Raw genomic sequence first — 26,639 nt, 5'->3', positions numbered from 1 at the left:
AATGCGATGACATACTATAGGGTAAATAAAGGCATGCAGCATAGAACACGAACTCTGAGGTACCTGTGCCACTGCCAGACGCCCGAGTCAGACGTTAGGTTCGGCTCTCATATTTTTATACTAACAATCAGCGAAGAACAGTGGCCATGGCCAGAAAATGGCGACAACTCCTTAAAGTGGTAATGCCACAAAAATTTTCAATTGTTGTATTCTTGCGCAAAATGAAAGGCCAAGCCTGCAAGAACCTTGAAAGCGTATACTGCTAAGTGTGAGTGCACCCTGACAGTTAATTACAGTGTGTATTTAAGAGCCAGTTTCGATTCCTACTGTACCCTGACGTCATAACACGCCTTGAACTTCTCAACACGTGCTCACGCAAGTTATCGGGACGTTTATACGGCCAGTGTGTACCATGCTGATGCACAAGCGGCTGTTGGTGATGCACAAACGGCCATTCTGTATGTTTGGTACCTGACGTGATCACAACTAGCCACTGCGGTGTGGAGTCGCTAGAATTAGTACAGCTGTAGCCGTGTGCATGCAACCGGAGTTTGTTGACCATGTTTGTTTGACCCGGATTATTTATTTAATTTATCACATTGCGCAATACTGCCTCTATAGTTCACTGTAGCTTCCTCACAACTGTTTCCTTTCTCCACGCTGAAAATAGGACAGTCATTCACGTTCTTCACATACTAACGACTAAAGTCGTGTGTTCATATGCAGGACGCAATAACGCAATAAAATGTGGCAACATGGAATAACAAGTGCTCTCGTTTAAAAACAAAATAGCCATTATCCGCAACAGCTGATCGCTTACAAGCACACAGTCGAGAGATCATCAGTTATTGGAAAGTGGCACGCACGAATACGCATGTCACCCGCGCACATTCGAGGGTCGCATTTCTGTACGCGCGCCAGCACCGAAGTTGTCGTGTACGACGCTGCAGGCAAAATCTGTGTCCGCTGATAGTCTTTTGTTTGTTATTGTGCCTGTTATGCAGACGCTTGTCTCTTAGGTTTGTTGCGTCCCATGAAAGAATAAACTTTTTCTAAACAGCCATCCCGATTTCCAACTTACACTACGGTCGCCGCGTCCTCGGTGATAGACGTGGGTTGTGGTCGGGACGGCATTATGCTCTCCCATAGAGGAAGGAGGAGGAAAAAACTTTATTCAGAAAAAAAAAATTGAAATGCAGGCAGTTTGGTCGGGCCCTCAGTCCAGGGCTCCGCTGGCACGAGCGGCTCGCTGGACCTGGTCAAGCAAAGCTATTTGGCTCTGCCTGTCCTCGTCCGCAAGCCATGCCTCCCACTGCCTGTGAAACATGTGTGGTTGCTTCGTGATGTGTGGGCTGTCGATGTGTGTGGGCCTCTGGGTGCACTCCCATGTTATGTGGCTGAGTGTTGGTACTTGTGAACACCACGGACAGGTGTCTTTATATCTTGCGGGATATATTCTACTTAGATGGTACAAATTGGGAAAGCTTTTGGTTTGTATGCGTCTCCAATCCCTGCTTTGCTGGCTATTCAAGTCCTTATGTGGAAGCCCATATTCCTTTCGTTGCTTCCTTTGTTGGAGGAGGATGTCACGCGAATTGGAAAAAGGTTCAACGTCGTGGCCTGCCGCCGCTCGGTTGGTGATGCCTCGAGCTATACGGTCTGCCACGACGTTCCCCTCCAAACCTTCGTGAGCAGGACACCATATAATGTGATGGTCTCCTGTTATGGGTTTATTTAAAAATTTATACGCTATTTTAGGTAGCGTTCCTCGGAGAAACATTCGGCATGCCGCCTGTGAATCGGAGAGCACAACCACTGATTCTCCCCTGATTTCTGCGTTGGATATGGCTATGGCTATTGCTGCCGCCTCTGCCACTCGTGTGAAACAAGTTTTAACCGACGCCATTGTGGTGTGATTTTGTGCTACAATTGCCACTACATGTGACCCTCTGCTCGCTTTACTGACGTCTGTAAAGACGGCTTCTGAGCTATTCTGAAATGCTTTGCGTAAGGAGTCTGCTCTCGCTTTCCTCCTTCCTGCGTGATACGTCGGATGCATATTTCTGGGAATAGGCGCCACAGTTAAATGTGTGCGTTTTTCCGCATCTATTAGCACCGTTTCCTCGTCACAATATAGCGGTCGCAATGTATATCCCATCTTTTCCAGAATTCTTCTCCCATGATAGCTTGAATTGAGCCTTTCCTTTTGAGATAAAAGCACCGCATTCGCATACTCCTCAAAGGTATTGTATATGCCCAATTTCTCTACCCTCTCGGTTTTGGCATTTTCCGGAATCCCCAATGCTGCTTTGAATGCTTTCCTTATTATTGTGTTTATTTGCTTTGTCTCCTGGTTTGTCATTGTCTGGTACGGTAGCGCGTACGTAACTCTGCTGATCACAAATGCATGAACGAGTGCAATGGTTTCTTTCTCCTCTAGTCCCATTTCGCTATTTGCTATCCGCCTGATCATCCGGGCCACATTCGCCGTGGTTCCCCGTAGCCTTTGTAGTGTGTGTGACGTTCCCGAATTTCCTTGTATCCACATGCCAAGCACGCGTATTACATCTGCCTCCCTGATTTGTCTCCCATCCAGCAGTACTGCTACCGGTATTAAGTCCTTTTTCTTTGCGTATCTTGCCCTAATTCTAACCATTTCAGTTTTTTCCGGCGAGCATTGCATTCTTGCAGCTGTCACGAAAGCTTGTATTTTATCTACTGCCTCCTGGAGGGCGTTTTCTTTGTCCGCATAAGAGCCACCCTTTGTCCATAAGGTGACATCGTCTGCGTAAAGAGCTGCTCCTAGACCTTTTATATTTTCCAGCTCACATGCGAGCTTTCTCAGGCCGATATTAAATAGTATCGGGGATAGCATGGCTCCCTGGGGGGTGCCTCTATTTGGGTAGTCGAAGGTTTCAGATGTAACCGAGCCTAAAGAAATGGTAGCTTTCCTGCTTGTCAGAAATGACCGGACATACTCATATATTCGTTGGCCGCAGTTAATCGATTCGAGGCCTTCCATTATCACCTTGTGTGATATTGTATCGAATGCTTTCTTGATATCTAGTGCTAGTACGAATTCGTCGCTTGAACCTCTGTTTGGGTTCATGACGTCATTTTGCAACAGCAGGAAAACATCCTGGGCCGATACATGTGGTCGGAAACCGAACATATTCACCGGTAGCAGACCCTCTCTCTCTACATAGTCTGCCAATCTAGTCAATATTGTTTTTTCAAAAAGCTTACCCAAGCATGAGGTAAGGGAGGTTGGTCGGAGGTTCTTAATATCTCTTGGTTTCCCTGGTTTTGGTATTAACATGATGTTTGAGTACTTCCATTCTACTGGAAGGTTTCCTCCATCTACCCATACCTTTTCATTAAAGCAATCCGTGATTCGTCGAAGGGCCGCATCACTCAAATTTCTAAGCATAGAGTTTGTTATTTTGTCTCGTCCTGGGGCGGTATTCTTTTTGAAAGACTGGGCCGCCGCATAAACCTCTTCAAATGTTATGGGAGCGTCTAACTCTGGTTGTTCTTTTCCTGCATATTTGCCATGTACCACTTCACATGCGTCTTGTCCGACATATAATTTCTTGACTTCGTAGATAAGTGCGTCATCGTTACCTTTAAATTCATTCTCCAGAATTCTGAAAGCCCTGTTCGTCATTGTTTTTGTTGCCCCTGGATCGATCATACTCCTCAGGATGTGCCAGGTCTTTTTGGTTCCTAACGTCCCTCTAAGTGAGTTACTAAATTGCCTCCAGTTACTGTTATTTAGTTGACGTGCGTAGTCATTGGCTTCCTGTGACAACTGAGCTATCCTTATCTTCAATTTGCGATTAAGCTTTTGCTTCCGCCATCGCTTTGTGAGGCTTCTCCGCGCGTCCCACAAATGTAGCAGGTGCTTGTCGACTGCTGGGATTTCCACGCTTGTTTCTATTTCCTTTGTCACTTTCCTGTGTGCCTCCTTTATCTGTGTCACCCAGTTACCTAGATCTATTATTTCCCCTTGGTCTCCTACGTTCTCCCTAAATTTGTTCCAATCAGATATTGTCGCTTTCCCCATTCTTCTTGTCGTGGCGGCATTAATAGTTATTCCGAGAATGTAGTGGTCGCTTCCCAAGTTTTCTCCGAGGTGCGCCCATGAGACGTTTCCTTCAGAATTGGTAAACGTTAAGTCCGGTGACGTGTCTTTTGTTAAGCTATTCCCGACCCGTGTCGGTAGGTCTGGTTGTGTAAGTTGGCGGAGATCATACCGTTCAACAAGGTCTACAAGGAGTTTGCCCTTAGGGCTGTCCTGCTTATATCCCCAATTTCTGTGTGGCGCATTAAAATCCCCCATGATAACTAACCTGTCTTTCTCTTTCAATAAACCCATCGCATGTGCTATAATGTTCTCAAAGTCGGCTCGTCTCTCCTTAGGTGGGCTATATATATTGACCCCCACTGTTTTCGGTCCTCCACGTTTTTTGGGCCACACTGTTATTATCTGGTGTTGCACTGCCTCATTGCTCACGTAGCTGACACTCAATGCTATATCTTTTTTGGTAAATGTCGCCACTTGTGGGTACTTTGGGTTAATATGTCTTATGTACCCTCTAAGATTTATCTGAAATTTGCCTACTTCCTGAAGGCAGATTATATCAGGAGGGATTGGAGATGCTCCAATAAATTGTTTGAAATTTTCAAGTTTTGTTCTCAATGAGCAGCAGTTCCACTGCCATATTTTCGTTTGCTCGGTCTTTTTATTGTTACGGTGTCTAGCCATGATTGGTATTCTCGGAATCTGTTATTCCACTTTCTTTAGGTTGTCTGGTGGGGGCACCCGGGCTCTGACAAGATCTCTTGCGAGGATTCTGCGCCTGACTCAAGTCGCTTATGGTGCGTTCCATCTGGCCTAGTTTGGCAAAAACAAGTTTAATTTGTTGAACTAGGAACGCTATCGGCGGTGTTTATGGTGGTTGCGTTTCCACGGGCTGCGCAACGGGCTGCGAGACAGCAGGTGTGCTCGCCGGGCTTTGTGTGTTGCTCGACTGGTTTAGTAGTGACTCCAGGCGCGCCATTCGAGACTTAACCTCCTGTAGTTCTGTTCTAAGTTGTCTGTTTTCAGCTACTACCCGCTTGTATTCTGGGTGTTCTGTGATCGTTGGTGTAACGGGTTTATGTTTGGTCGTGGGAGATACGGCTTGTACATAGCTTACCGCGTCCGCCTGTGGGTTGCTATGTGCAGGACACGCCCCCGGTGGCTTGCTTCTCGGAAGGGCTTGCGCGTTCGGATTGTCCTGGGAGATTGCTCTCGGCGTCGAAGTCGACTTTGGATGCCGCTGTCCTGGTTGTCCTGTCTCCACGGCACGGTTTTTCGACGGCGTGCGGGTTCTGGAACGGCTCTTTCGGGTCCCGCCTCGTCCGTACTCCCATTCTGATTCCTCTTCCTCCGACTGAAACCAGCGAGGGGCTGGCTTGTGTGGTTTTTTAGGTGGTTTCGCTGCTTGCTTGCGAATAGGCTTGAGGCGTTTCAGACAACTGCGGTCTCCAGTGATATGGTTTCCCGTGCAAATTGCGCATGTCGGAGTGCAATTATGGTTTACTTCGGGGTTGCGCATTCCACAGGTATGGCACACGGGTGAGTCTGGTTGCGGACACACGTCGGTGCGGTGGCCAACCTCCCCACACGCTCGGCAGAATTGGACGGTGTTACGAAAAGGAATACACTCCTTCTCACCTCCTCTGTAGTAAACATATCTTGGTAGAATGTCCCCGAAGAAAGTCAAGACGGCACTCTGAGAGTCTCCCAACATCCGAGCGTCGACCAGCGTCACGCTCTGGGTGCGAAAACGGATGCTCGCTTTGATGGTCTCAGACGGGGTGTGCGGCTCTATACCGTGAATAACACCTTTTTTGGTTCCTTCACCTGCCGTAACGTAGACGTTGACCGGGTGTGGTCTTCCGTTGATATTCAAAGACGTGACGCCTCTCATCGCCATCGCGACGGTCGTGTCTGGAGTCGACGCTAGCGCAATGTTGGACCCCGGTCGGATGCGGAGAATAAACTGATCCCACCTGACTTTTCCTTGGCAAGCCTCCACTATAGCGTCGGAGATCGCTTGGGTGGTCACATTCTTCAGAGGCAGTCCCTGGTGAGGTCGGAAGACTACTTTCAGATCGTCCTTGGGTAGTGCTGGGGGCCTCCGTCTTGTAGGTCGACCCCGGTGCTTTGGCTGGTTGTCCGTCGTAGGTCTGCTGCCTGCGGAGAAGTCCCCTCCTTGTTGAAATTTCCGCTCCTTCGCCTGTTTCTTCTTCGCTCTGAGCGATTGGGATATTTGCCATCCCTCCTCTGTGCGGTCGGTCTCCGTTGGGGCGGAAAAATCTGCGTCGACGTGCGTGGACGCCGCGTTGCAGTTCCCAGGCAGTGCTGCTTCATCCCGGTTTTGCGCGGCAAAGTCCATGACTTCTTCACCCAAACCTGGTTCGGATTGTCGTACGGACGCTGTTTGCGACTCCCCAGTCGAGTCCATAGCCGTCAGCAACCGCGGCAACGCCGTGGTTGTCGTCTTCGGGCGAGCGTCTCCCGGCGTCGTCGCCGCCGCTCCTCTACTGGACGCTAGAGGTAGCGAAGGCTCCACATGGGCGAACGAAGAAGTGGCCGTAAAAACAAGAAAAATGGTCCGATTTCAGTGAAACTGGAGTCCACCGATACCGGAGCATCTCCCCTACACGCCTGTGGCAATTTCTGGACGATTCAAGGGGTTGAACCATACAGAAAAGACAAGAACATACGGAGCTCGATGTGCACGCGTCTGCACTCATCGGCATCCCAGCAGCGTCTCATCCCATAGAGTACTATGCACTCTAACTCATTAAACACTTTTTTCGAAACACACATTTCTATAGTTGTCTGGACGGCTCACTGCTCTCCCTTAGTCGAGTACAAAGTCATCATCATCATCATTATCAGCCTGACTACGTCCGCTGCAGGACAAAAGCCTCTCCCATGTTCCGCCAGTTAACCCGGTCCTGTGCTTGCTGCTGCCAATTTATACCCGCAAACTTCCTAATCTGATCTGCCCACCTAATCTTCTGTCTCCCCCTAATCCTCTTGCCTTCTCTGGCAATCCAGTTAGTTACCCTTAATGACCAGCGGTTATCATGTCTACGCGCTACATGCCTGACCCATGTTCATTTCCTCTTCTTGATTTCAACCATGATATCCTTAACCCCCGTTTGTTCCCTAATCCACTCTGCTCTCTTCTTGTCTCTTAAGGTTACACCTACCATTTTGCTTTCCATTGCTCGCTGCGTCGTCCTCAATTTAAGCTGAACACTCTTTGTAAGTCTCCAGGTTTCTGCTCCGTCTAAGTACCGGCCCGATACAACTGTTATATACCTTCCTCTTGAGGGATAGTGGCAATCTACCTGTCATAATTTGAGAGTGCTTGCCAAATGTGCTCCACCCCATTCTTATTCTTCTAGTCACTTCAATCTCGTGGTTTGGCTCCGAGGTTATTACCTGCCCTAAGTAGACATAGTCTTTTACAACTTGAAGTGCACCATTACATATCTCGAAGCGCTGCTCTTTTCCGAGGTTGTTGTACATTACTTTCGTTTTCTGCAGATTAATTTTGAGAACCACCTTTCTGCTCTCCTTGTCTAACTCCGTAATAATGAGTTGCAATTCGTTCCCTGAGTTACTTAGCAATGCAATGTCATCGGCGAAGCGCAGGTTACTAAGGTACTCTTCATTAACTCTTATCCCTAACTATTCCCATTCTAGCCTTCTGAAAACCTCCTGTAAGCACGCGGTAAATAGCATTGGGGAGATTGTGTCCCCCTGCCTTACACCCTTCTTGATTGGTATTCAGATTCTTCCTTTATGAAGCACTACGGTAGCAGTTGATCCCCTGTAGATTTCTTCAAGGATGTTTATATATACTTCATCGACGCCCCGATTCCGCAGTGTCTGCGTGACGGCTGATATTTCTACTGAATTAAACGCCTCGTAATCTATGAAGGCTATGTATAGTGGTTGGTTATATTCTGAGCGTTTCTCTATTACCTGATTGATAGTATGAATGTGGTCGATTGTTGAGTAGCCTGTTCGAAATCCTGCTTGTTCCTTTGGTTGATTGAATTCTAATGTTTTCTTTACTCTGTTAGCAATTATCTTTGTAAATAGCTTGTATACTACAGAGAGCAAGCTGATCGGCCTGTAATTCTTCAAGTCCTTGTCATCTCCTTTCTTATGTATTAAGATGATGTTAGCATTCTTCCAATGCTAACATCATCTTAATGATGTTAGCATGGCTGCGGCGGCTGCATTTCCGATGGAGGCGGAAATGTTGTAGGCCCGTGTGCTCAGATTTGGGTGCACGTTAAACAACCCCAGGTGGTCGAAATTTCCGGAGCCCTCCACTACGGCGTCTCTCATAATCATATGGTGGTTTTGGGACGTTAAACCCCACATACCATGATGTTAGCATAGATGAGTACAAAGCACTCGTAATCATTAAACATTTGTTTTTAACATAAACGCTGCCAACCGTTGTCCACAATTTGTCCCCGATCACCACGACGTAATTTTTTGTCGACACTGCCTCATAGCGAAACATACTTACGTAAAGAGCGGACACTCCGGTAGGGGGCTGCAGCCGAGTTTATACTGCGCTGCTCTCAGCGCCACGAGCGGCTGGTCAGACCCAATAATGTCTTCAGCATATAAAAAGCAACATTTTTTTTTCCAAGCTGTAATTTAAACCCGTACCCTCATGCTCCGAAAGCGAGTGTCTGTACCACTAGGCCCATGCTTCCACAAAAAGAATACATCTATACCACATGAATGTGTACACTTTGTGCAAAACAAGTGCAGAAAGACAACACTTTCTAGTCAGACTGCTGATTTTTGTGGTAGCGCAATAAACATCCTCAGCGGGACACGTTGTAGAGCCGATGTGGAGAATTGCACAAATAAATAATTTTTTATTTTAAAAAACAATCGATGCTAAACTTGGGTCTTCAAGGTTCCCCTGAGGTGGCTATTATAGATGTTTGGGCTAACTAGTAGAAACCAGCATGGGCATCCTGGAGCCACTAAGCTGCTGCTGCAATCGTTCCTCCCTTGACGGGACGGCTATTTGCTCTCCCGTAGTGGAGTACCAAGTACTCTAAATAGTTATCAACTTATCCTCAACACAAAGGCTCGAGGGGCAACTCTTTACGAAAGTATATTTCTCTATGACGGCCACATGAAATGTGAGGCGCACAGGAATGCTTTTTGCTCTTCCATAGTAGAGTACCAACTACTCTGAATCGTGTAACAACTTTTGCTCAACATACCAAATGAAATCTGTATATTGGCTTAGATCAATGAACCGTCCTCTAAAAGCATGAATCTCGTCAACTGTGCCACCCCGCGCATGTTAATAGAGGGGAAAACCAAGGTTACACATTTCGTTCTTCGATTTCGCGTCGACATTCTGGTGACATTGGCTCAGTGAAATCCATGTGAGCTTGTTGCGTTAAGTCTCTGGCCACCTAGAGGACATCTCAGAACACATCTCAGAGGACATCTCAGTTAGTCTTTACCGATTAGGAGCCACGTAGACCCCAGTAGACGCCGTTAAATTTTACGACGTCACGGCGTTTGGATTGGTGTGGGAACTCCACGGTGGCGTCGGCACCTTCGTTTTCTTTTCTTGCACGTTTTATCGCCTACCAAGCGTCTTCGAGCGCCGAGAGTGGTGATTTCGGCACTATACGAAAGAGAAATTCGCCGATACGAGAAAAATCGTTTGTCTCTCAAAGGGTCCCCTTTAAAGAAGCATTACACGCTCGTCAGGAGCAAAAGTCACACAGTACTACAAGCTATCAAGGCAAACCAGACCACCCCCGCACCCGGAACTAAACAAAGCTCAACAAATCACTTGGCGGCGGCTTCAAACGAACTCATTCCCTTCCCCGTACATATACAGGCACATATACCCTGCCTTATTCACATCTACGTGCACCCTTTGCAAGACCCAGACCGCAACCTTGGATCACATCATCTGGGGATGCAGCAAGGACCCTCCCCCACCAAACCTCCTAGGACAGTCACCTTCAAGTGAGGCCTGGGAGAGAATCCTCACGACCACAAGCCTGGACACCCAGCTCCGGGCCATCAAACGCGCTGACGAGGTGGCGACCAGGCATGGCCTGACAGCCCTCGCCACTTAGGAAACCGTCAGCTGCCTTAATAAAGTTGTTTACTACTACTACTGGCAGCGTCAGGCGTGCAAATGCTGGAGCGGATGGGAGAGAGAAATGGGGAGCGGAAATTTGTCGCGATGGCCCACCGCGGGCCATGAGGCGGGCACACGCCCCCTCGTCGCTCCTCGGACACGTGTTTTTCGCCTGCAGCGGACCCTAGTGGCTGCGAACGACCACGCACGCCGACAACAGGCGGCCGGTGATCGGCTAATGGGCCGCCGGCGCCACTGCGACCGTCTGCGGTTTCCTTTCGGCGGGGGAAACGGCGAAGCCGACCGACAAAATGCCAGGCTTTCTCGACGTCGCTTCCTGAGCCAACCTCTGTTTTTAGTCCACCGCGCGTCTATTCCTGCGCGTTCGGTCCTCTGCGTACACCTGCGGTGCCTATCCTGTCCCTCTCCCGCCCCACACCTCTTCTATTCTTTGTTCCCTTTTGTAAACGTGTGTGAACCTCCGTCGTTGAAACCACTTACTGTTTCAGCTTTTCCTATAGACGTTTGGAATGCTTTCCGTTCCTGCGGCATCTCGGAACACCGTCCAGGACAGACAGGAACAAGCACTGAAGTCCTTATTTGTAACGGTCACTGTACAGCAAGGCGCTGTCGTACACGCCACGCTGTCCTATGTTATTCCTCTTGAATACCTCTGGATTCCGAACTTCAGCTCTCTTGCCACCATGCACGGAACATACCAAGAAAACTGTATACGCATAGATTAAGCTATTTTGGTTTCTTAAGCTTTTTTTTTTTTTGTTAGGTAACATCAAGGGGTAGAGCCTTGCTATGCTTTTAAAGACAACTTATTTCTGCTACCATATGTAGCTGTGCAATGAGCACTATCGTACATGTGTGTGCATCGTCACTAGTTCGCTTTCTCTCTGTTTATTTTTCTTCTTTTTCTTTTTTTCATTCCTTGCCCGCATCACCCTTTCCCAGTGTAAGGTAGTGATTCAGCCAGAACCTGATTAACTTCCCATCCTTTTATATGGCGTCACACTATCTCTTTATTACGTCAAGTGAAATGTAATTATTAATAAGTGTAATATACTTCCTTAAAGTGCTGAATGCGATCGCCAAGGTCATTCTGTACGCATCTGTTTTGACATGCTCGTTGACTCTGAATTCAGATTCGAGCGGGAATCCCGTGCAGAAGACCGAATCCACAAAACGTTGTGGTACTTACCTTGACGTGAATTGTAACCCAGCATGCTGACGGAGCTCAGTGCATAAATACAACCAATGTAGCAGTTTGTAATGTTCACTGATAGCAGGGAGGATTATATTTATTATTATTTTAGAAGCCTAATCAAACAGAGAACAGAACGAACGACCGGGACACTTGACCTTAACGTAACTCGTTCCTCTCTCTTTGTCCCTAATTATCAAGGACTTCGAAGACATTTTAATATTTTCTTGTTAGCTTCATGCTTATACGACTCTTATGTAACGTTCTTCGCTCTGCCCTCTCGCATCAAAATATGTTCAATCTCAATTTGAAAGTCCAATTATTTACAGTAAATCTAACAGGACTCTGAAGCAAAGATTAACGCTTACATGTAACGACTACGTTAGTATCTATTAAAACCCGAGTTATTCCCCTCCATCTCCCTCCTCCCCTTTTCCGATGCGCGCACTCTTCGAGGTGAACAGGAAGAGCAAACGCAATTCTGAGTATAGCCGCACCCTAGCCTATTATGAGAACGTGTCGAAAGTTCACGACCAGCCTACTTTCATTTGTTTTCTTCACGCTTACAGTGTGTCAGAACACAACTTCGTGGACACTCGCGGTTGGTTGCATCGTGGTTCCGTTAAAAATAAACTTCGCACACTAGCTGATGCTGCGGAGACAAACGCCAACACCGCTAGACGAACGTTGCTCCTTCGAGTTGCAACGGCGCGTCGTCGATGATCTTTCTGCCGTTCCTTCACCCATGCATGCATGTTTTCCTCACTCCGCCACCCCTGTTGGCCCCTTCCGGCGGTGCCTACAAAACGCTGCTTTCCTCGAAAGGGCTTTTCGTGCGCGCGTGGTGTTTCTTCGGAGAGGCCAGTAGTGGGCCGAAGAAAAAAAAAAAGGGGGGGGGGGGGGGGTACCGTCGCTTCTTCGGCGCCTCTGAGGCTGGTCCGGAAAGGACAGGCCCTACTTTGGGCGCCAATTTTCGACTTCCCCGCCGCCGCCGCCACCACCACACCACCGCGACGGCGGCGGCGGTTTGTGCTTGGCGCGCGCGTCCTCGTGCACGCTCTTTTGGAGGCACTAAAAGCGATAAAGAGAAAAGAATGAATGTAAGAAGGGAAACGCGCGAAAAGAACGCAAGAGAAAAGTGCGCGCAGCACTCATGCCCCGTCGTCTTCTTTCGTCTTTCGTGCACAGCCCGAGGGGGGCGCCCATTGGCCGATCCATGACGGGCCGCAGCGTGCTGCGTGCGCATGCGCGGAGGGAGGCGGCGGCACCTGGCGGAGGGCACCAGCATCAGCCGGCGGCGGCAGCGGCGCACCAGGCTCGTGAGCAGCAGTCGCGGCACGGTCGCAAACTGAGCAACATGGACTACTACGGCGCCGTGGCGCTCGTCTCCGGATGGGCCTGTCTGCTTTACTGGAACACGCTGGACGCGGACTTCGCCTACGATGACAGGTGAGTTGTGTGCGAAGATGCATTTGTCCCGCTTCATTCTAGCTTTTTTTTTGCCTTTCGATCTTGGCCGCACTTTGCCGGCAACAGGCCGCTTCTGAACTCCGGTGGATGATTGCAAAGTGTGGCGACCGTCGTGTTTTGAAGCAGCTATGTGCAAAAGATGCTTTGAGACCGAGAAGTGTGGTGTTTGTTATTCGTAGTTTCCCTTAACTGTGTGTGCGGGACACAGAATGTTCGTCATCGTTACTTTTCTCGACTCACTTCGCGCAGCGATGGCGCCTCGAAAGTTCCGCTGACTCAAATCTGCGCGAACGCACAAGTTTTCAAGTAGAGATTGAGTAGTTGGCTTACGCTTCTCGACTGCCAGAATATTAGCTAGAAAGAGAAAAAAATTGACGTTTGAGATTCCTGCAGTCTAAAAAAAAAAAAAAAAGAGCGGGCCATGTTGGTATACTAGCATGGAGGATGGACACTTAGGAGCTAGCACCAAAACATTTCTCGAACGCATCGCATTTCCAACTATGTAGCTTTGGCCTTTCCACACTTCCAGCCATATGTTTTTGTTTCTATGTTAAGGTCTTTCATTTCGTCTGCGCCACTGGGAACATCACTCCCTTGCAATTTTCCCGCAGCTACTTTCGCTTACTTGCCTCGTCATCCGCGCATGTGTGTGGCTGCGGTGCTCTAAATATTTTCTGTGCATGCCACTGGTCCTGCGATGCATAGACCTGCGCTGTTCCTATATTGCGGCGTTTTCGTTCCATGCATTGCTCTCCCAAATGCACTGCCTGCAAACTTCGTTTAGTGCCATGGCATGGATGGATACATGTCATAGTTCCCTGCTTGTCTTTTAGCAATACATTTGCAGTACGCATTTGTAAGCTTCTCCTCGAAGATCTTTCAGTTGCACACATGAATAGGTGTATCGTTACGTTCGTGTTTACCTTTATGGAATTTATTGTGCAAGCCCTGCTGCGCCTGAGCAATCAACTGGGAGCTCATTCTATTGATACTTACTTTCAAGTTGTAGTTGGGCTTGCTGATAACAAATTAATATGATGACCGAACGTCTCTCACGATATAATCACACACGCGTTGTGATGTTATTGTATATATAAAGCGAATTGATGCGTGCGAAACGTACCAGCGTATTGTAGTCGTCGACAACTAGCCACTGCACCATCGATGCATCTGATCCATAAGGGATTAACCTGTATGCATCTCAGTTTTATGAGCGCGTAGTTTTTAAGTAATCTTTGTCTTTGGCTTCTCTCGCTTAAAGCCATATTGGTGCGACAAAAACATTGCTGATACTTCCGCTAAGCCGGTTTTTACATGACTCCCCCTTGTTGTTGTTTTTTTACCCTGGATTGTTATAATTTGGTAAAGAGACATAAATCAGAACGATTTGGGTGCACGAGCAGGCAGAACACTCGTGTTAACATTCTGCTTCAGTAAATCCCATTCGTCTCTCATTTTCTCGCGCAGCCCCCGTGCATACGTCGCTGAACTTTCACACGCAACCTCAGACATTCAGTTCCTCACAGTTCGACGACCATGCTCGATTAGCTTTCATGGCCACCACTTGTTGCGTGCTCTTATACTCGGTACGAGCATGCAGCCCCAAAATACGCGTATCAATTACACGCAAGAGACGCCTCCGAGAATTTTTGTACTGCATCAATCCATTTTTCGAGAACGTTGCAGAAGAGCTAGTTATGCTCATATTAAGGCACGATTGCGGTAGCATTATATAGTAAGGCTGCATCTAGACACGGCCATCCGTCATTGTTTTCGCCTATCTAGTGTGTCCTTCGCAGCCCTCTCCATCCCTTCATGCCTGCTGTAACTGTGCGGATCAATTGACCGAGGAGCTTTGAGATGCTCGCTTCCTTGCTCCCCCGCCTCACATCTACTCAAGCTTACGCCATCGACGATCGACACGTTTCTAAACAAACTCGATGAAGTTTCTTTTCAGAAAATTGGTTCCTGGAACCGTGACACTACGCGTCGAAGGCAAAAAAAAAAAAAACGTTGCGACCATTGAAATTTTTTAAAATAGACTTGGCTAATTGATAACTTGTAGGCGTCTAATGAACAGGCGCAGTTGTCCCACACCGATAGCTCCACCTTCCTATATTTATTCTTTAAAACCCTTTCCTCCACTGCAGGGTAGCAAACCGGACGTGCGTCTGTTTACATCTCTCCATTTCCTATCTTTCGTCCTCGTACGACAGTGTCGCCTATACTGCTTCTTTGTTTCGAAATGTCGTGCTAAAAATACTGCAGTGAAAGAACACCTGCAGCCTTTGTATTAGCGGAGATCATGCCTAGCTTGACGAATGGCCGTGATCATGAAAAAAAAAAAAAAACATTCACGAGGGGAGCAAAAATTGGTGCTGCGCTCGTACACTGTTGGTGTGTCGTCTTGATCTCTGAGCGTTTTCGAAATTTCCGTATCTTGAAGGATGCGATCCTTGCATAGAAAAAGGACGAAGGCGCCACTGAGCGTTCTGCGATCAACAAGGCTCGTTGAACGGCTCTGACACAGGCGTGCTTTTAAGAAACACACACACTCTCCCTTGCTGTGCGTTTGTCTTCTTCACTTTCCTTTCTTCGCATCCCCAGTGTAGGGTGGCGAACTAGATATTTATCATCCATTTAACGTGCCCGCCTTTCGCATCTCATCCATCTATCTCTCTCTGTGTTAATACTCGCTCGGTTCGCCATTTTGTTGTCATACGTGAAGGCGCGTTACTGCGGTGGTTCGCCTTCGCTGAAACTCGCAGTGTATACGAGGCCCTTGTTTCTTTATTTCATCGAGTGCACTTGCGCAGCCGGGCACAAAAGAACTAGGAGGAGAGACAGATGTATGGGAGAATGAGTGAAACCGCGGAAAAAACGCCCGCTCGTAAAAAGTGCTTTGCTCGAGAAGCTCAGGTCTTCGCGCGCTTGGCAGAGACAAATTGTTCCTTCGGTTGGCTGCAGCTCCGGGCGCGCACTCTCGGTGGATGAGAGTTACGCACCCGTGTTTTTTTTTTGTTTGTTTGTTTCCCTCCTCGGCACTGGTTGCAGCCGTACGTGTATCAACGGACGTGCGAGCCTTGCTCTGTGTTCGGGGTTCTCTAATTGAATGTCCCCGTATGGCTGGCCCGGATAATCGATTTCATTCTAAAGCGACGCGAACGCACGCGTTCAAACATAGCGAATGTTTTCTTCAGAGGCGTTAGTGACAGTGCGTCTATCTTGGTCCTATTTTATCCCCCAAGTTCGTTTCTAGTTCATTTTTGGTTCGAATAGTACGTATTCCTAATGCATACAAACGATGCCAACGAGGAAGACGGTCGAGGCGGCTGCTATGCCACCATCGGAGGTTTTCCGCGCGCACTTCGAATCTTGGGCGTGTGTACCCCTCTTTCTCCATCCGGGGCTTCCCCTCTTCTGGGTGCCCACAGAAGCCGCGGTATAGATAGGTAGGTGGCTCCCCCCTCGGCAGCGTTGCGATCTCTCTCGGGGCCCACTGTCGTGTGTGATTACAGCTCGGACGCTCCTCTTCTTCTGGTGCCGAGGTCGAACCGATTCATTTGGAACGGGCCGCCTGGCAATCGGCTCCCGGGATGCGGTAACAACCGAAGCCCCTCCCCTTCTTCCTCTGCCTCATTGCGCCAGCGGTGGCGATGTTCTTCCTCTGCGCGCGGCAGCGTTTACCGTCTTCTCGAGGTGCGAGGAAAAAGGCACTGGAGACGTCCACCCGCCATCTCCCCCTTCTTACCTCTACACACTCCACCACCATCAGCCCACTTTGCGTTCCATCATTACATCTTGCGTGGTACGTTCTCACTTGCGTGCTTTTGTTTGTTCGTTTCTTCCGTGCTGTGTGTGTGTGTGTGTGTGTGTGTGTGTGTGTGTGTGTGTGTGTGTGTGTGTGTGTGCGCTCGCACGAGTGGACTCTAGTACCGATGATGGTGACCAGCGCAAAGTCATTGCAGTAGAGTGATAGTATGCCAGTGAGTGTTTATTTTTTCACAAGCAAATATAACGGTGAACTTCTGTATACACGGCCAAAAACCTGTGAATAGTACAACTTGACAAAGCGCGTAGGCCGCATAGAAAGACTTGGCGTTTTTCTGTGGTTATCCAGCTTCTATTTAGCATCGTGTTTACGTATAATGTACGTGGCCGGAAATCTAACAGTAAAAAAAAAAAAAATAGTCTTGCTTTCCATGTCCCAGATAGCGGAAATATTTGAATTCAGATATCGGATATCACGAAATTGTTGTTGCCGTCAAGGGCAAACATTTTCGGTGCTGTCATTTATAACAAAGTGTCACCTCGGGCAACGGTCGCAATAACTGCCCTGTTATTTTTGTTTTAGGACCGAGAGAGAGATAAATTGATGGTGACGTATAGACTTCACTGTCCTCCTGACCGTTTGCCACTGGAGGCAGCGACGGAGGTTGACGTTGTGTAGCGAAATCGCATGCATCATTTTTGTTATCTATAGTTGTGCGATGTCAAACCTTACATGGATCCGGGGCTACGCGCTTGACATTACACATTAATCGCGTGAACTCTCAGAAGACGTTCGCATTTCATTTTTATATTTTGCGACATCTTTATTGGCCTTATCTGCCCCGCCGCGGTGGTCTAGTGCTTAGGTACTCGGCTGCTGACCCACAGGTCGCGGGTTCAAATCCCGGCTGCAGCGGCTGCGTTTTCGATGGAGGCAGAAATGTCGTAGGGCCGTGTGCTCAGATTTGAGTGCACGTTAAAGAACCCCAGGTGGTCGAAATTTCCGGAGCCCTCCACTACGACGTCTCTCATAATCATATGGTGGTTTTGGGATGTTAAACCCCACAAATCAAATCAGTTTATTGGCCTTATCAACTGCAGTGTGTGACATATTATGAAGGTGTAAGATTTGTGGCGAATTATATCGCCCTAACCCGAGGGCTCTGCGATACAGTCTCAACAGGCCACCTCACTAAGACGCGTGATCTAAATTACCGTATTTACGTGCAAGCTACCAGTATTCGGGAGAGCTGGTTAGTGTTGGTGGTAGTGATACATAAACCATTGGTAACGATTGCATGGCCCTATTATAAAAACGACATTTTCATCATTGGATATCAGTCGAGTGACTGGGTTGTCCATCATCCTTTATATTACCTTTGTAGGAGCGATGGCAACGTTTACAAAAGCTCGCCTGTCCAATACAAGCGATTCATTGTCGTGTCGTTTCGTGGTGTTCTACGAAGCCTCGCATGAAACGAGGGCGACCAGGGCACGGCGAATCGAAGCCCATTTGTCAAACTATATGGACGCGACGCTGTCCGATGGACGTCCAGGCCAGGTTCTCACGGGGGTCGGATTGAGCGGTCAATAATATTGATTTTCCCGTTGCATTTATGTTCACGTGACGCCAAGAAATAAGTGTGAAAGGTGGGAGTGCTGGACACGGAGAGTGTTTGGAGACAGAACGGTGGTTTTGGTGAACAACGCGAACGTAACGTCACTGTGTATGTTCCGCGTTCAACTTATACTATGGTTGCAGGTGTCCCGTATTGCCCACAGTTTAATTTTTGACACTGTAGTCGAGATAAATAGAATAAACGCCGCACGAAAACGAACAGATTTTGCGGAGCTCCAGAAAATGGTGTCGATTCTTTCGCGTATCGATGGAAGTTCGATACTGACGGAGAAAGGCTCGCCTTGGAGGGCCCCCACCAAGGCGCACGTATTGGCGAGTGCCAGCTTGGAACACGCCCGTCATGGACGGTCGAGAGACAAGAAAGATGAGGAAGACGGCCGGAGAGTAAAGAAATCGGCACGCCCCGCGGGTTGCTCTCGAAGTTCGCTCCGTCGAAGCAGCTACATGCAGTATCGCAGTTCATCCGTTGAGGTTAGAGAACCTTCGCTACCCGTTGTGGTGCGTGCGTGTGTATCTTGTAGGAATCCAACCCTCCGGGGGGGGGGGGGGGGGGAGAGGCGGTGCTGCGAGGATCGCTCGGCGACTTCGTCGTCGTCCGCAAGAAAAGAGCCGCAGGGTCTCGGTGTCAGAGGAGCGCTGAATGAAGACGAATGACGAGACTTATGCAGCTTCTCCTCTCGCCGGAGACGTCGGGTGGGGTCACGTGGAAGAAAAACAAGGAAAAGGATGACGGAAAGCCGAGCGAGTGCGTGGCACTCGCGGCGAGCTCCTCGAAGAACCGTGGCCTGGCTAGCTGGACGCGGCGAACCAGGCATGCCGGCCGTGGTTTAAGGCTTCTCGCATCGGTGGCGTGCTTCTTGTTCGTCGCATGCTTACCCGTTTCGTGCCGACGTCCACGCGCCGTAACGCGGCTTCGCCTGGGAGGGTGGCTCGCTTGCCTCGTCAGGTGGTCGTGTGCGGGAGCAATTTTGTTCCAGGGCAGTGCTGGAGACGAAGCGTCCGTGTCAAGAGCCTCTCAGAGCTGGGCCACGTCGTTCCCCTTTCGCGCTTCCTCAAGATACGCTTCTTCGTCCAATTTTCCGGACGCCTCGTCTCGACTACTGGCGACGAGTTGCGAAGCTCGGTTGTCATTAAATCCGACGATCGATCCCTCAACTACTGCCTGCCTGTCCAGAACGCCCGTGATGGAAACAGGAAGCTCGATCTTCCAGTAACGGCACGAGAGTTAGGAGGCAGATGGCCACATCGTGTAGAGGGTCTGAATAAAGTTTATTTTTTTCCCATCCGCGTAAATTATCATTCGCTCTAGTGGCTAAGGTACTCGGCTGCTGACCCGCAGGTCGCGGGTTCGAATTCCGGCTGCGGCGGCTGCATTTCCGATGGAGGCGGAAATGTTGTAGGCCCGTGTACTCAGATTTGGGTGCACGTTAAAGAAAACCCCAGGTGGTCGAAATTTCCGGAGCCCTCCACTACGGCGTCTCTCATAATCATATGGTGGTTTTGGGACGTTAAACCCCACATATCAATCAATTATCGTTCGCACGTCATACCTGTTCTCAGCCGGCACGCGTTAACCATTGCGCACACCTGCGCAGTGCCTTGGTGCCTAATTTCTTTCTTGCTAACTAGCTTAAGGTGGCAGGTAAAAATTTCCAGTTAGGACCGCTATATTTCTATACGAGAAAAACGAGGGGGGGGGGGAACAAACGAACGAAAAAAACGAGCTCTTAAATACGGGTACACATCTACGAACCCCAGGCGATCTAAACTGATGTGGAGCATGGTGTAAGAATATTTCTTACACCGTGATGCGAAGTATTCCACTGCCCCGTGCCTGATAATCGGGAAACCGGCACAACTTCAATTCTCATCAATGGCAGACACCTCCCGCGCTCATATGGGCAGGACAGTGCCTGCCTGAGCGGTCCACGGGGAATCGACCCACGCACACATACAGACTAATCGATTCAGCATTACACAAGCGATTGTTTCAAACGGGAGATGCATGGAGACTTGAAGTGACCAACAGCAAGCAAGCACAGGATACCTCTGCCTGGAGGGCGATAGACCGGGCCTTTGCTTGTTTGTGTACTGTCGATCAACTATCGCCACAGGCCCTTTCAGTCGATAGAAACACATGCATCAGAATAGAAAACACGACAGACACGAAGACACATGCGAAGTAAAGATTATATGCATGAGCCGATGGCGTTTTCGCCTGGCAGTAAAGGACTGTGCTTTTTACGTCTCGAGTTGCCTTGTATACAGCTAGATGCTTTCGCCCGAAAGTACGGGAGGTTTGACGAGCAACTTCGAGGCAGTAGATTATGAGCTTGCTGGTATTTGGCCATGGCGAACATTCGGAATGCCCGGCCGAGCGACTTCGCGTGAGAATGTCAAGTTCACGTTGTGGACGCGGCGTATGGAGCGGAGCCAGCTATTGTTTTTTTTTTCGCTTTCCCGACCTTCCAGCAAAATGCCTACCCCTCCCCCCCCACCCCATCCTCCCACCTCGCTTCTCCTTTTCTCGAGAGATGCTGTGAAGGAGTGAGTTGTGGGTTTTTTGTTTGTTTGTTTTTAGCCCGGGAACCATCGTGTCAAACTTCGCGTTCCGGTAGCTGCTACGTGCCTGCTTTCAGGAGGCGTCCGCGTGAAACGCGACCGTGGGCGACCTGCTAGAAGAAACGAGCGAGCGGACGAACTAACATTTGACGCTGGCGAAGATTTCCGCCTGTCACAGCAGTCTGCACAAGCGCCACATCGCCTGCGTAAGCCAAACTGCGCATGCCCCGTCGGGCGTGTGCACGACCGTTCACCCGGCAGCCATCTCGCCCGTGGCGAGGTGAAGAAAAAACAGCACTAAATGACCCCATGGACGAGCGTTCTTGCGCAGCACTGCGTATGTTACCCTTCCCAGCTCGGGCCGTAAGGCTGGCTTTTTCTTCCGTCCTCTCGGCGGCTCGGCAGCGCAACACCTCTCTGGCGGTGGTGCGTTGTCCGAAAAAAGCCCATGCGATACTCGCGAGCCCTGTTCGTATAGCATTACCCCGCTCGCTTCCGCGCGGGACAGTGTGAAAACACGGCTCGATTCTGACGCCGCTGTTGCGACCCCGTAATTAGCCGGTCTGAGACGCACTGCTGCGCTTCCATTCTTCCTTCCTTTCCTCTCTGCATCGCACGCACACACCCCTTCGGCGCGTAGAAGAGATACGTGTCTGGCGAGTGCAGGAGTGATTGACGTACGACGCTTGAGAACCACTTCTCGCGCGGCCGATTGTTCCTTCCTTCCTCCGGCTTGCGCGGGGAGGCCAGCCGCCTTTTCTTTTTCTTTCGCTGCCTCTCTCTCTCTCTTTCGCTGTGCCTGTTCTTCGACTTGTTGGCTCCGAAGCAGACCAGCGGCACGTTTCGTTTCGAGCTGTGTATTTGGGCCTCGATCGGAGCGTAGTTGAGCGGGACATCCGTTCCCGACCGAGTATAGGTGCGAACCTGGGCTTTGGGATTTCGTCTCAGCGTTTCCACACATTTGGGCAAAGACCTCTCCCTCACCTCCTTTGTCACTGTGTTCACTTAGCGTACACACAACGCCCGCTATGTTATGTACCTTTAACAAACTTGGCGATCGGAATTAAATGACATTTTCTTCGGATCATCAGACTTATTCAAGGAAGAAAATGCCTTTTGGGGGGAGAAAATGGCTTGAAAAACCTGGTCTCGCCACTCATCAGCTCAGGCCGTCACTATAGATCTGCAATGCGTGAAGGCGGCTAACCTATAGCTACGCATTTAGGATATATGCTGCATCACACCTGAAGACAACAGATTTGCATCGTCAGTTATGGACGAATGTGTGAATATTGCGACTGTGTGTAGTGTCATTTCGTGTGAGTCTGCTCCCTCTTTCCCTCTAAATTTTGAACTCCACTGCCCCTTTCCTCAATGTAGAGTCTGCTCCCCCGCTCCCTCTTTCCCTCTAAATTTTGAACTCTGCTGCCCCTTTCCTCAATGTAGGGCAGCCAGCACAGCAGGTTTCCTAAATTAGTTAACACTCCTCTCTTCTGATCCTTCTTTCCGGGCAGACTCACATTTTCTCTCTCTCAATTGCTTCCTCACTTTTTTCTTCACATGTAGGCTAGCAGGCGTAACGAAATCTCTGTAACCTGCCAGTACATGCTTTCTTCCTTCCGTCTCTCTATAAAGCAACGCATTTGAGCCGGCTTGTCTCAAGTGGCATATTGCTCTACAACTATGCGATTGCGCGTTGCAATCTCCAGTTCTTATTTTCTCGCTTGGTGGAGCTTTTTTTTTTTCTAATATTTTTTAAGAAGCGGTTGATCAGTTCCACGCTTTCCACTGCTGGGGTCGAATAGAGTCGATCCGATTCTGACAGCTCTCCTTGCGCACTTCGGCAGGCCGCCATGCCATTGATTCAGCCGCAGATTGCCGAAGGGCTTGTATAACAGCCGATGTGCGCAATTTCTTACACTGCAGCATGGCGTGTGTTCTTCGCATTCGTTCCTATGGTCGTCCATTACAGAAATCATGAAAGTATTCCTTCGAAGACGGAAACTTTTTTTTCCTCGATCTACCAGTGACGTTTGCCGTATAGTTACGTGGTTTCTGTTATTCAAGTGCTGCTGCTGTGCGTGTGAGTGTGTGCCGTTCGAAGCAGCTTGCAAATGCTGTAACAATGCTTCTAATGTAAGTGTATGTCATTATTCTTGATGAAGTCGTATATGTTATAAGTGTGTTCATTTTGTTCCGCGTTGTTTTTTGTTATCTAGTCTTGGCTTTTTCTTTGTTCTACTCTCCAGTTTTTGCCCATTCTTCTCGATTAATCCAGAAAAGGTAGGTGTTTTTTTCTTTGAGTAGTGACGGTTATCACTCATGCTCTTTCCTGCTATTACTGTTTCCTTTTCATCTTATAATTACGCTTGCATATGCACAGATAGGCGTTTTTGTTTTCTTCCGTTCGTCGTGTTGTTGTAGGTGCCGCAGGTGTGGTCGCTATTGTCTTGTTGTCGTAGAAAAAAAACGAAAACAAGGTGGTTGGGTTGCGTGGGCTCTGGCTGGATGAAAAAAAATGAGTGTAAACAAAAAAAATTCTCGTACAATGAACCCCTACACGGACGTTCGATTATTGGCCGTCGCGTTACGACATTGTCAGTTTACTGTGCGCGTGAGAGTAAAGTCGACTGGATGGAAAAGAAAAAGTTGACGCGTATATGGACAGACCGTTTCTTCACGATCGGCGCTGTCTCATAGCGACGGCTGTACTCTGCTCGTCTGAAGGTCTTACCTAAAGTAAAGAAAACAAATAAGCCGTCATCGAAGACTAAACTCGCAGTGAGTAATTGGCGACTCAAGCGTCGACACATCAAGGCCGCCAGCAGGCCCGTCGCTTGTAAGCGTTTCACAGCTTACAGGGAATCGCAGAGTCGGAGGGGACAAAGAGCAACATTTTTCTCTTTCGTTTCTTTACATTCCCCTATATTTATATTACTCTTCGTCGCGATGCAGCATTCGCGGCGAGCAGTATAACGGTGCCGCATTTCTAGAGCCGCTTTCGCTTCGAGAAACTCAAATTACCTCAGTCATAATTACGTCCAAGTTGCGTTCGCAAGCTTGCAACGAGTTAGTACTAAGTTGTCCGCTCAAATTGCGAGTATGGCGTTACGCGTAATGAAAAGCAAGTGATTCGGGTGGCTTCGTTGTGTGAGGGTATATAACATGAGCTAACTGACCCCGACAAGCAGTTCTAGACACGCTGTTTTTTCCCTAACCTCCCTCCTGTCAGCAGACTTGATGAACGACGCCTCGCAGTCCTCGGCATCCCTTCGTCTTCAATGCTTTAATTTATATTTGTTCTCATTCGTACTCTTGCCCGCTTCTGCCTCTCCTCCTTTCTTGGTCACTTGTTTCTCCTCTGTAATCTTTATAGGATGCGGTGTTTGCTTGCTTGTTGGACTCGATTTCTCTTACGATTGAGACGTCTTTCTCCAATGCAAGCGGCCATGTAGTTATATGTATATTGTTTTACCTGCCAGTTTTTATTACGTAAGATGGTAGAATGGCGGTGAGTTGTTTGTGCGTAGCTTGCCGTAAACTCGGAGCGACAGCTGGAGCGACGGGTAATAGTGCTTAACGCCTAACTGGAATTCCTTAGCGGTGCCTGCTTGTTGAAGGAAGTTTTCCGATGGCCACATCACAGGTGTGCAGCATTTAAAAAAGAAACCGTGTACTGAGTATGATAAAAAGAAACCCTGGCGCAGTGGATATATCGTGCCCAGCACCTCTTGTCGTGGACCAAGACGTCGTATGTCTAACTCCCGTTGACAGAACTTCTTTCCTTTGTCTTCTGATCATGTGTATTTTTGACACGGCATTTTCGTGATGGAAGCACGTCACTAAAGTCTTGGTAGACCCCGGCATAAAACACTTTTGTGTTGCTTGCCTCGCGCGCGAGCTTTGAAGGTGAGCTCTGCATGATGTCTCCGGATAGAGGAACTAAGACATTTGGACAGAGGAAATAAGACAGGCGTGCTGTTAGCGGTGCGAACTAAGCAGACAAAAACGTTAATAGCTTGTACCAAACCTACCGTAATTACTCGTACAATGTCTAGCACTGACTGACTGCATAGAGACGCTGGCTATGCTCTCTTATTTACGCGCAATAAAACAGCACCTCTGCACTACCTATAAACTGTCTCATTGCATGACTGATGCTGCGTGCAAGTGTCACTTCCGCTCACGAAGATTCGCCACATTGTATTTTCCTGCCTGAATATCACTGAACACAAGACTGTGTTGCGGTTGTCGCTTTTGCGTACATTTATGCTTTGTAATCCGCCGTGTCATTTATTTCACGCTGGTTAATCACGCAGTGAACGAAACCCGACGCCGTTTTGTTGTTGTTGTTGTTGTTGTTGTTGTTGTTGTTGTTGTTGTTGTTGTTGTTGTTGTTGTTAAACCTCCAGGGCACGCATGATTAACACGTGCACAATTAAGACACTCCCTCTTTACCCTTTCTCAGGAAAAGAAAACACGAAAAAAAACCTGAAAATACCTTAAACGTGGCGAAATTTCGTTAAGACAAATGCTTGCGCGCTGAACGAGCTTATTGTCTCGTGGAGCTCGCTGTACTCATTCGGCGCCAAGGCTAAGCGTAATGAAGGGCCTCTCGAGCGTCCGTCTTTGGCTCGTGCGCTTTATGCAAAGCTCCCTGGGCACTGCGGGAAAAAAAAAATTGGGTTCGCCTCGCAAAAGGGCACCGCGGAGTACCGGTGGAATGGCCTATACGACGACGCATGCATTTTTTAGCAGCCAGATGGAAAGCAGGGACCACTGCTCGAAAAGATAAGGCAAGTGCCCATCTAAGGTCGTGCTGTTTTTTGTTTCCCGACCAAATGAATAGATGTAGGTTCCCTCTGAAGACAGAGAAACTTGAGACGTAATTAGGGTAGATTAACTAAATGCCTCACTAATGATGATGATGAACTAGATGATTTTGCCGCGCAGACTATTATCCGTAAGACGTCTGTGCGCCGCCATCTTGAGGTGTTAAGCCGATGTTTTTCTTGCTTTTGCATATCGTGACGGGAATTAATGAGTTCACGAAATCTGCACCAAACCGAGCGTTCTCGTGTGCACCCCCCGTAAGACTGTTTGTTTAGTTGTTGAGTATACGTAACTCTAAGGTTAATAGCCCAATATGACGGAATCAAAACCCGTCCGAAAAATACTCTATAGTTTGCAATACCTGTACGGTCAAAAATATATTGTCCTATTACGGTCAGCCCTTTCCAATTTCGAGATGAGTTGTGGTGTATGCTAACTCCACTTTTCAAAATTGTTTTTGTTTCGATTGGTCGCTCGATTGGTTCGTTCATCTCGAAATTGAATTAGAGCCTTTAAAGTTGCGAAACTTGGTAATCAGTTTGTGAACAACGCCGTTTCGAGGATTAACTTGGGGCTATAGCAGGGCTTATTTAACGTACAGTATCGAGCAATCGAGAGCTGGAACACCAAAATTAGCCTTACACGTCACGTGCTTACGGCGCTCGACTGCTGATAGAAGGTTCCGGGATCGAATCCCGGCCGGATTTGCGACAGAGGCGGAAATGTCTGAGGCCCGTGTTCTTACTTTCATGTAGGTGCACGTTAAAGATCCGCGGATGGTCTAAATTTCCGGAGCCCTCTACTACGGCGTCCCTCAGGATCATATACTGCATTGTTATTACTGAAATCACATTTTAAGAGGGCATCAAGACTAAACGTAATTGACAATGGCGAAAGTGTTCGCAGCACTAGATGACCGTGTGAAAAGGTGTCTCGC

The 26,639-nt window shown here is 48.5% G+C and overlaps 1 protein-coding gene across 1 annotated transcript in view; it reads left to right on the top strand.

Annotated features, from left to right (window-relative positions):
- The window catches only part of Tmtc2 (Transmembrane O-mannosyltransferase targeting cadherins 2), a 391,877-nt gene that overhangs the window by 173,134 nt on the left and 192,104 nt on the right, over positions 1-26,639 (top strand). Inside the window, exon 2 of the mRNA XM_075889238.1 lies at positions 12,616-12,876. Coding sequence (XP_075745353.1) covers positions 12,644-12,876 — 233 coding nt within the window. The 5' untranslated portion in view covers positions 12,616-12,643. The remainder of the gene's footprint in view (positions 1-12,615; positions 12,877-26,639) is intronic.

The sequence above is a fragment of the Rhipicephalus microplus genome, chromosome 3 (genome assembly GCF_043290135.1).
Source record: "Rhipicephalus microplus isolate Deutch F79 chromosome 3, USDA_Rmic, whole genome shotgun sequence".
Taxonomy (NCBI): Eukaryota; Metazoa; Arthropoda; class Arachnida; order Ixodida; family Ixodidae; genus Rhipicephalus; species Rhipicephalus microplus.
The sequence above is the reverse complement of the archived record's forward strand: the minus strand, read 5'-3'. Positions and strand labels throughout refer to the sequence as shown.